We start from the raw sequence: 11,303 nt of genomic DNA, 5'->3' as shown, positions 1-11,303 counted from the left end.
AGTAATTCATCTCGTGGTTTATTGGCTTGGTTCCAGGCTTAAAACTCTTTGTATAAGAATTAAACGTCAATGGAGTGAGTGAATCACAAATTCACATTCGTAACCGGAGCCATTCTTAAAGTGGGTGGTCAGTGTTGGGCTAAATATCTGCTGTGCTTTATTATTTGTCACATTTCTCTTAACTCTGTTGTCCCAGGCAGGATCCTGTAGAAAGATGAGGTTTTCCAGTGATCTGATTGGTCAGTAGTTGGACTGGTGACTGGCTTTGATCTCTTATCTCAAACTTAACCTGCGCCGGAGCAGTTGAGTATAAGTTACCTTTGTGATTTCCCTCAGTAAGAAGAGAACCAGCTTTGTAGGACGGAAACCCAGAGTTAAACCTGAAGTTACCCCAGTAACCACAAATCCTGCTTTGTAGTACAGGCCTCTGCTCCGAGCTCTTCATCAGTCAGCTCTTTCACTCCAATCGTCGTTAGATTGATTTAAAGATGGAAGAAGAAATGGCAGCTCCAGCCACCTCGCCCGCTAAAGCAGCCAAGAGGAGGGCTCCAAAGCAGAAGAAGGTCGGCCCCAGTGTCAGTGAACTCATCATTAAAGCCATGTCCACGTCCAAGGAGAGGAGCGGCGTGTCAGCGGCTGCCGTTAATAAGGCTCTGGCTGCGGAAGGCTATAATGTGGAGAAGAACAAGGCCAGCATTAAGACCGCCATCAAGAGATTGGTGGCCAAGGGGACCCTGGTCCAGACAAAGGGAACCGGGGTCTCCGGCTCTTTCAAGATGAACAAGAATGCTGAGCTCAAAGCCAAGAAGCCGGTCAAGAAGGCCGCTCGCAAAGCCAAGAGGACCACTCGCAAAGCCAAGAGGACCCCTCGCAAAGCCAGAAAGACCACTCGCAAAGCCAAGAAGGGAGCCACCAAGAAACCCGCAGCGGCCAAGAAGCCTAAGTCAGTTGCAGCCAAGAAGCCAGCAGCCACTAAAAGGTCCAAGAAGAAGGTGAAGAAATCTGCAGCGGCCAAGAAGGCCACCAAGAGGGTGGTGAAGAAGTCCCAGCCGAGAAAGCCCCTGCGAAGAAGGATGTCAAACCCAAAGTGAAGAAGGCAGCAGCCAAGAAGAAGTGAGCTGTCCTCACTATGAAACATGTTATAGGCTAGGCCTAGACTGAACAGAACTCCCATCATGCTCTCTCTCTATCTCTCTCTCTCTTTCTCTTTGCCTCCATGTATTTAAATTACATGTCACTAACTGTGTTTTCTCTCTCACTTTGTGCAGGTATCTGTGACTCCAGAGCTGTTATGATTATTGTTGTTGTTTTGGTTATAACTAATGTCATTGCATTCATAAGTGTCAGTATTATTTTTGCAATTACAAGAATTAGTCTGCTAGAGCTTAATTGAATGGTTATACAACTGTTCTCCTACACTTCTCTCCTCTCTCTTCTCTCCCCTCTCTTTGTTTATTATCCACCCACCTTTCCTCTCTCTCCCTTTTCTCTCTTCTCACCAAACTGGTTAAGGCAGATGTTCCGCCCACAACTGAGTCTGGTTTTGCTAGAAATTTCTTCCTGTTACAAAGGAGTTTTTTTTATCTCCACGGTCGCCAAGTGCTTGCTCATTGTGGGAATTGTTGGGTTTCTCTGTAATATTGTGAGGTCTTGACCATACTATGTAGAGTGCCTTGAGATAATGTATGTTGTGATTTGGTGCTATACAAATAAATTAAATAAAATTGAATTGAATTGGATTAACTGTTCATGCTGCTAAAAGGCTCTTTTAAGAGCCACACATCTGTGTAAAAAGAGCTCCTTTTTTCTGTCATCACCACTGTCAATACTAGTTAACCGACATCAGTACAGATTATTAAAAATAAAATTAGGAATAATTTAAGGGTGAAAAGTTAATGTTAGAATGTTTTTAACTTTTTTGTTACAATTTTAGGTGTAAGTCATCAAATACAAAATACAATAACATGAAACACAATTCTTAAGATTTTTCCTATGGTGTGTGTGCTGCAGCCCGGTTGCTAGGTGACAGGAATTCTTGATTATGTATTCCTTCATTATAGTTTTTAGAAAGCTATAGTGCCCATATACACAGTGATATGGGTCCTCAGTTGTCACAGGGATAAATATCTAAAAATTAAATACAAATAAATAAAATCCTTTCCAAACACCAAACAAGGTTGGAGAAAGGGTAGATTTCTTCCTCACAACTTGTGATTTCACATTACTGTATTGCAAAGTGATATTTTTTCAACTGCCACAGCAAAACTGACCTCTAAGTTTTCTCTTAATTTTCTGAAAATAGTCTACTGGTTTCATCAAATGCTAAACTGCCACATAGAGGAATCATGAACTAGACAATATTTACCATATTCACAAATGTAGAGGGACACTGAAACATATGTCAAGGTAAAACAACATATCAGCTACTGTTAGACAACAGCTAATGTTAGCATACAGCCACTACCTAGCTAAAACTACCTTTGATAGTGCCACTGACTTAAACAGAACATTTGTGACGTCGACAAGAATCACATCTCGGTTTGACCGTCATGGTCGGGTGCACGGTCAGAAAGTAGCCTATGCCGCTGAAGCGGCCCCTGAATTGTGAGCGGTTCCACAGCCCCACTTCCCTTAGAGTCAACCAGCGGAAATACGGACAGAGCTACGACGCCATTGCCGACTACATTGTGGTCAAACAGGGTATATGGTAAAATCATGTCATCAGTGAAACCTACAGGGTAAATGGAACTGTTGAGTAATGTATTGCTGAAGCTGTGACATGTAGACTCTGTCCAGTCTGGCTGCTCTCACACGCCCATCTACCAACCTCAACCACATACTGCCTCACCTGAGGGTGTTTGACCCTCCACACATCGACTACACCTGAGTCTAACACCACTTGTGATAAAGCAGCAGCTGACTGCAGGTGCGGTTCGTCCCCTGTTCTGTCCACGGTGAAGTCAGTGGTACAGTTCCAGTCCCCGCCCATCACTACACACTCTCTCTGATCACACTGCTGTAAAGTGTATCTGATGTGGTGGAAGAGCTGCGGCCTGTCTGAGCCTTGGTTGGGACCAAAGTTTAAATTAACAAATTTATTGTTGAATTTTCAGCTGCCAGTACCTGACCCACTCCTTCCCACTGAAAAGAAAGAAAAAAAGAATATTAATAAACCATTCTGTTTACTTTTTACAATTTTGTTTATAAAGTGAGATGCCAACAGCTTCAGATTGACCCAGTCAATTTAGATTTCAGAATAAATCCCTGCATACTTGCCAAAAATCTGATGTGTGACAGTTAAAGATATCACTGCACCCATTGACTGTTTTTCATATACATATTGATGGACTTCCTGATATTAGAAATTAAATAATTTATGTTTTTCAGTTTAATTTAGTGGCTGATGATTTCTTCTACCCCCTACTACTCTACATTGCATCTGTATTACATTGGGCCACTGTTTATCATAACAGTAAGTCTGTAAAAGTAGAATGGGAGGCATTCTACTTTTCTCTGCAACCAGCTCCCAGTTTGAGTCAGGGAGGCAGACACCCTATCTAGATTTAAGGTTATGCATTAAACCGTCTTCTTTGATAAAGCTTATAGTTAGAGCTGCTCAGGTGTTTAGTGAACCATCTCATCTGCCTCCACGTCTGCCACTGGCCTTGCCACGTCCATGGCAGCTCCTTTTGATGGACATTTGTGGTGTATCCACTCCAGACAGTGCCCCGCTTGACATCTTCTGCCGGATTCTGTGTTTAAGTCACAGATCTTGTTAGACTGAGTTGCTGAGAAACTGAAACATTAGTTTGTGTACAAAAGGTGTTCATACCTTACCCTGGCTTCAGCAAGGATTTGTTCATTTGTTTATTCTTGGCACTGGGAGTCACGGGGGTCAAGATCAAACTTTATGCCATTTTTTAAGGGAGAGAGAGAGAGACAAAGACACAGTGAAAACAATAAAGACTGTCAAACGGTCCCGCACTGAACATTTGCACTGTATGTAGCGTCACTGTACATACGCAACACATATTTAAACATGTTTCACCCCCCCATTGTTTACATTGCAATGTCCACAGAGAGGGAGAGAGAAACACACACACGGACGCACACGCCACACACACACACACACAAAAAGTCGGATAATTGTGCTCAGGGACACAATTAAATAGATTCATTTTAATTTTCGTGACAGTGAGCATGAAAATCCGTGAGACATGTCATCCTGCTCATGATGCTTTTTTTTTTTACTATTTAAATAGACTTTATCCTTTTCTTTTCTTTTTTATTAGGTGACATTTTATATAACAAAGGGAAGGAAACATCAGTAACAAACAATCATGGGTCCTATTTACAACTAGGTCAATAATCCATCCGAGTCCACAACAATACGTTTTATAAGTGCAAGGGCCTGAGTTTTTTTTGTCTTATGTCCAAAGATCTGTGTTTCTTCTTTTCAGAAGAAACAAAGATCTACCTGAATCCAGGCGTACTTGGTCACCGCCTTGGTCCCCTCGGACACAGCTACTTGGCAAGACTGGAAATTATGAAATAATTGACATTATTTCATTAGTTTATCCTGAAATACAACAAGACAAGTTGAAACAACAATATATAATCTAACAAACCAATACAAGTCTGAGTGTGTGGGTGTGTATGTGTATGTGTGTGTGTCTGTGTGAGTACACAGACTGGGTGGCCATAAAGGTCAAAAGTCTAAGAAGTACTACAAACAAGATGGCGGCGAACAAAGAAACTACAAAACGGCGGCATCAGAGGTATTGGCTCGGCCACATGCTGTGCTTCTTTGATAAGGTTATTTGTTGCAGGACAAAGAGTGTCAGGTTAAAAGAGGGTTAGTCACAGGGTGCTATTATCAAAATAACTTATTAATAGATATAACAACAACATTAAGTGAACACATTGACTCATCAATACAATACACTTCCAAGGTTAAACATTCCTATGCTTAGCCGTGTTGCATCATGCTATTCTATATGCCCAAGTTATGTTACCAGGTCCACGGAAAAAGGGAAGAAGAGTCCTTTTGGGATGCTGTTTGTGTGTCCAGAAAGATGCAGCCGTCGTACAATGTGGTTTCAGTGTCCTTTTGTGTCCTCCACAGAGATAGAGGTTCGACACTAACTCTGCTTGGTGTCTCCTGAGCTTCGATCAGTTGGCAAGACCGTGTGTCTGCCCCTGATGTGCAACCAGGCTTTCCAGCCATGGTTGGTCCTTTGGCAGGCTCTTGTGTCACTGCCTGTGGATGTTGTAGCAGTCTGCTTCGGCAGGCCTGCATGGAGGTCAGGGTCCTCAAAGAGCAGTGGTTTCTCCCAGAGGAGAAGAGTGGAAAGAGACAACCCCTCAAGAAGGCATGAGGAAAAGCATGAAGAAAAGGAGTGGGTGGGCTGTTTTATGGGCCTGTTGACCCCCTGGGGTCTGGGTCACAGTGACCAATGGCAGCTGGAGCTTGGAGGAGAGTTCACACCCATGGTGTGATAAATGTAGCATTCTACCTTCAGTGACAGTGTCTCCCAATTACACTGTGTTAGTGCAGTTGCGGTGTATTGGTGTCTCAGTGCAGTGACAGTGTCTGTGATAGTGACATTGTCACAATGCAGCAACAGTGTCTGTCAATTACACTTTCTTGGTACAGTGACAGTGTCTTAATGCCCTATTGTCGTGACAGTGTAATGATGCAGTGACAGTGTCTATCATTTACAGTGTATTAGTAAAGTAGCAGTGTCTGTAACAGCGACATTGCCATAGTGCAGTGACTGTATTTAAGTGCAGCAACAGTGTTTGTCAATTACAGTTACAGTGTATTGGTGCCTTAGTACAGTAACAGTGTCTCTGACTGTCTTACTACAGTTACAGTGTCTACCAATTACATTGTATTTTTTGTCTTGGTTCACTGTCCATGTCTTGATACAGTGTCTGTGAATTACAATGTCTAAATACAGTTATAGTTTCTTAGTGCCCTAGTGCATTGACAGTAATAGCACTTTAGCAGTGTCTATGACAGTGTCATAGCGCAGTAGAAGTGTCTGTGATAGTGACTGAGGCTGTGTCCGAAATCAACCCCTAACTACTATATAGTGCACTATATAGTGCCTTCGCCATTTTGTAGTGGTGTCCGAATACTTAGTGAAATTTCATATACCCTATATAGTGCACTGATTGTATCGTGAAAAGTAGCGGACATCCATTTCACTAACCGAGCAATATATACCATGATGCATTGCGCTCGCTGCGCCGATAGCCGGCGGAGGGAAGAGATGAGACGACGGCGGTGCAGCGCGAGCGCGTCTCGCAGCAGCAACACGTCTCAGCCTTCTCTCTCCGTGCACTATTTCGCCTAATTTTTGTCAAAAACCATTGTTTAATGGTGAAAATAGACACGGATATAAATATTAAATATTTTAAATATAATAGGATCGTCCACCGGCCGGCGTCGTAGCTGGTGAGTGACTATATAGCCCACTACAACGAATTCCCTTTATAGGGGGTAGTGAATGCGTGGGTGATTTCGGACACAGACACAGTCTATTATAGTGTCTTGGTGCAGTGACAGTTTCGCCCAGCTAGCCTCGTCATCGCCTTCGTCGACCTCCTGCATCGCCGTAAAGGCGTCAGCCCGCCGCTGCTTCTCAGCCAAGGGCAAGCGTGCACAGTGTGGGCATGTGGCCCGAGGAGTGAGAGCTACACCTGCAAGCTCCGGACCGAGGCAACGGGCATGCAGGTCTAAGCTCATAATATATCCTGCCTGGCAGGACGGACAGGAGGAGTGTTTCGACATTTTCTCTACTTTTTTTAACCTTCACACTTTGAATGCTGAAGAAGAAGAGGGAGCAGACATCAGGTCTCGCAGGTGTTTTATACTGTGGGAGTGGACCTGATTAGGGCCCGGTGAACTGCATGGGGTGTAAAAGAAAGTCTTCACTACTGCACTTGCGCAAGGGATAAACACAATAGCAATAGCGACAGCTCTTAGAGGGCGAAGCCTATATGAAATAGAACAGCAGAATTAACTAAACAAATTCATATTTTCGTCATAAACGAAAAACTAATAATAAGGCTCCAACAGTCTTGGTACAGTGACAGTGTATCTGACAACATCATAGCATAGTAGCAGTGTATGTGACTGTGTAAGGCCTGGTTGATCTAAACTTGTACTCTGTCCTAAACACCTCAGAGTAATATTATCTTAGCATATTGTTACCTTGGAAGGCTTTACTTTGGCCTCCAGCTCTACTGTGAGGAACCTTGGAGTTATTTTTGACCAGGACATGTCCTTTGATTCACACATTAAACAAGTCTCTAGGACAGCCCTTTTTCCACTTTATCTTAAGACAATTACAAACATCCTTTCTGAAGGATGCTGAAAAACTAGTCCATGCATGTTACTTCTAGACTGGACTACTGTTATGCATTACTGTTAGGATGCCCGAACAAGTCTAAGAAAAACCTCCAGTTAATCTAAAATGCTTCAGCACGAGTTCTGACCAGAACTAAAAATGAGGAACAAGAAAGAGATCACGTAGTTACATATTATACAAATAGATCACTTCGCTCTGTAAACTCAGGACTACTTGTGTTTTCCAGAGTCTGTACAAGTACAATGGGAGGCCACCAGGCTCCTCTCCTCTGGAACCAGCTCCCAGTTTGTGTCAGGGAGGCACCCTCTCTAAATTAAGGTTAGACTTAAAACTCAGGAGCATCTCTCTCCCTCTCTCTGCCCCCATGTAATTACATTAGCTCACTCTGTTTTTTTCTCTCCCCTAGTGCTGAACAGAAGCACGACTGACGACCAGTCAACCCTAAAAGCCTCAACCACAGGAGACAAAACACACAAAAAGCAACATAGTTGTTTAAATTTAATCTTGTAACATACTCCTTTATCAGGGAATTTGTACAATACATTTTTTTTAAAGATCAGAGTCTGCTTGGGAACAGTTGGTCTGTATCCGAGATGTGGCGTGGAACAGTCAGAAAGGTAGAGGTGAGGTAAAACGATATTCTTCTCTGGAGCAGAACATAAATGGTTATGGTCCCTAGTCGTCACAGGAGACAGGAAGCTGTACACACCAGGCATCAACTGTTAAAATGTTCTGTTCATTCTTTCTTCTTGTAGTCCTCCAGGTGGGCCAGGATCCACCCGGACGGTCCCAGGATGGCCAGGGAGAACATGCCGAGTCCAATGACAGTTTCCTGGACAACAGAGAAGTGGAGGGTGTTCAGCTGACAGCCATGATACAAGATGCATTCATCACATGGCACAAGTTTGGAGTCAGTTTTAATTTTGGATCCGAACAAATCAAATTAGTTCTCGAACATGGTTATGTGGCCTAAAAGGACCAAAGTTGATTTTTTTGCACATAATTCACACAGGTACGCATTGAGAGAAAAACAACCTGCCTGTGAGAAGAGAAACACCTTTCCCACAATCAAACGTGGTGGAGGCACGCTTTCGTTTTGGGGGGGGTTATGTGTGCGTAGGCCACTGGGGTATTAAGTGGAAGAAAGAATGAACGCCAGCCATCATCAAGGATATTTCAGCAAAACCTCTTTTACACACACACACACACACACACACACACACATATATATATATATATATATATGAAAATTGGCACAATGAATCCTAAGATGTAGTTGTCAAATAGAAAGAAATGTTATTTTGCGGCTTGATATTTAGCAGTTTAAGCAAAAACTTTATCATAAAGAACTATAAATAAAAAGAGGATGTTGAACTTGAATTAACAAAAAAATAATAAACATTTTATGTAAACTTCCTGTAAACATAAATGCCCTTCTTTACTTAATTGCTTGTACAGTAAAATAAATGTTTTCATATCGGCTAACGTGAACACCGTAACCAATATGTCTGTGACAGGCTCATATCTGCTCTAGTATTTGATTTCATGAGTGTGAGTCATATGCAAAAAATAATCTCTCTATTGTTCACTATGCTGCCACTGGCTCTAACCAATGCTTCTCAGAGAACCGGACATTCACAAGGACACAAATAATCAAGTTTTAAATGTTACTGAACCAATATCGACTTTAGAGCATAGCTGACAGTAACTTACTGAAGCAACAAGGTATAAAAAGAAACACTGTTGGTGGGATCATTATCAACACTTGAAATGATACTGGACAAATGATCTCATCAGATTTTTGTTTCAATTGGCAGTGATTGCAGGATTGGTCGATTATTACATTGTCATTAATATAAGCAAACGCTAGCAAGGCGCTAACTAGCTGAAAACTGTAAAGAATGTACATTTCATTAGACAGGATGCAGTGTGGTGTCTAACGCTTTGAAGACTGGGACGATAGGACAAAGTGACATTGTGACCATAAACTCTGAGCTGACAAGGTTGTTACATGTCTCGTGTCCTGAAAGAGCAGTTTCATAAACAAGTCTTAGCTTGACGCTAACAGACAGAGTGGCTAACTCTGTTAGCCTGGGCCGAACTAATGAAGGAAGAGGCAAAACACTGTGCGGCAGCTTCTACTACTTCTTCACACGTGGCCAATTCAATTCTGTCACTTTGGTCAAATAAAGTCATTAGCTTTTAAAACTAACTACACGCGTTCAACACTGCCCGCCGACTTTGACCTCGTCAGCCAAGGACAGCTAAAGCTGCAAGCTCGTCATTCAATCAACATGAAGCCCAGGTGGTTTGGCGACAGCGGCAGACTTACGAGTGGGCCGATCTTTTCCTTGGGTGGTCTGGTGAAAAGATTCGCCCTCTGTGTAACGGCGTGTTGCCGCAGGGCCGGAGCAGCACGGCCGGCGATCGTCCTCAGGAGCCCCGACATGTTTGTCTAATACAAAGAAGAGTCGTCTTGAGTCAGGAGCTGGTATGGTGTGAAGAGGAAGTGCTTCTGACGATACCCAGAAAAGATTGAGCTCGTTCATTGGTTCACTGCTTGCGCATGCGTTTTCGTCAAGGTGACTAGCGAGTCGGACACTGCCACCTGCTGTCCTGGAGGGTGACCCTGCACCAGCTCTGGTCCCGAAGGGGAAAAGTAGATTACACTGGCACTGTGACACTACACACCGTTATGGACGACCACAAGTGAGAATACGGATTTTAATCAGCCATTTCAAAGAGCAATTTATTTTCCTTCTGTACATACGTCGGCCATTAAACAGGCAGTAAGCGATGCCAAAGCAATTCATATTTTGTAAAAACAACAACAAAAAAATGTTTTCGGCGCAGCCCCAGCTCTGCAAATTGAAAACATCAAAATGGTGTCAACCGCACCACACAACAATACGAGTGCAGTTTTTAAACATCACTCGTCAACACCTTAGGAGACATGGTAGTGGGTTACGCTGCAACTTGTGGATTTGGCCTGGTGGTTAGTGCTTCAGACTCCAATTTTTTCATTTGTTTTTTCATTTAACCTTTATTTAATTCTCGGAGTACAATTGAGGGCAAGCCCTCATTTTCAATGCAGCCGAGATTACACAAAAATAAAACACAATAAAATGTTAAATTACAAAACAACAATAGTGAAAAGAGTGCAAAATAGTAAATGTTTTGAATATAAAGGACATAAATCAATAAAAAAACAGTAACAAAAAAAAATCAAGGACATGCCTCAAATAAGCACTGGACATGATTCAAAGTGATAAAATAAGGACATATAAGTCACTAAAAACAATTACAAACAACAACAGGAATATTTTGCATTATTGCTCTGAACTGCCCATAAGTCGGAAGGTAATTCATTTTTAGGCACTGTTGAAGCATTTTCCAAGTGGTTTGGGCATTAGAGAAGAATACAGATTTTCCTAGTTCTGACTGTGCCCTTGGGACCTTGAGCAAGAGCAGGTCCTTTTGTTTAGTTTGGTAAGGACCGGAGTTCCACTCTAACATTGATGAAATATAGGTGGGGACCATTCCATTAATGGATTTAAAAATGAACAGACACCAATGTTTCTCTTGCCTCTCCGCTAAGGATGACAGACCCACTTTGTCATAGAGGACACAATGGTGTGTGTTGTAGCTGTGCCCAGTGATAAATCTGAGGGTGGAATGATAAACTGAATCCAGGCGTTTGAGGGTAGAAGGGGCAGTTATTCAATAAGAAACATCTCCATAATCTAACACTGAAAGGAAGATTGCTTCAAAAATCCTTTTTCTACTTGATATAGGGAAGCAAGATCTATTTCTGTAAAGGAAGCCAATTATTTGTTTCAATCTACTTATAAGATTATCAATAATATTTAAATGATAACCTGTCATCAAGCCAGATACCAAGATATTTGTATTCAGAAACTTGTT

At 42.3% G+C, this 11,303-nt stretch overlaps 1 protein-coding gene and 1 pseudogene across 1 annotated transcript; one reads left to right on the top strand and one right to left on the bottom strand.

Moving 5' to 3' along the window:
- The first annotated feature begins 287 nt into the window (after nt 1-287).
- Nucleotides 288-1,246, top strand: LOC118286498 (annotated as a pseudogene).
- Nucleotides 1,247-7,864: 6,618 nt separating this feature from the next.
- Nucleotides 7,865-9,896, bottom strand: LOC118286655 (cytochrome c oxidase subunit 8A, mitochondrial). The gene is made up of 2 exons (XM_035611246.2): nt 9,712-9,896; nt 7,865-8,211 (listed from the first exon to the last, which is right to left on the bottom strand). The coding sequence occupies exons 1-2, from the start codon at nt 9,826-9,828 to the stop codon at nt 8,116-8,118; spliced, it is 213 nt and encodes a 70-aa protein (XP_035467139.1). The 5' UTR covers nt 9,829-9,896; the 3' UTR covers nt 7,865-8,115.
- Between the last annotated feature and the right edge of the window lie 1,407 nt (nt 9,897-11,303).

The sequence above is a fragment of the Scophthalmus maximus genome, chromosome 15 (assembly GCF_022379125.1).
Source record: "Scophthalmus maximus strain ysfricsl-2021 chromosome 15, ASM2237912v1, whole genome shotgun sequence".
Lineage (NCBI taxonomy): Eukaryota > Metazoa > Chordata > Actinopteri > Pleuronectiformes > Scophthalmidae > Scophthalmus > Scophthalmus maximus.
Note: the sequence above shows the minus strand (reverse complement) of the source record. Positions and strands in the feature narration are given on the sequence as shown.

Bases quoted from the DNA above. Each gene is read 5' to 3' on its own strand.
- LOC118286655 (XM_035611246.2), bottom strand. From the start codon at position 9,828: ATGTCGGGGCTCCTGAGGACGATCGCCGGCCGTGCTGCTCCGGCCCTG. The intron at 8,212-9,711 runs GTAAGTCTGCCG...TCTGTTGTCCAG, and splicing joins AGGAAAAGATCGGCCCACTC to GAAACTGTCATTGGACTCGG.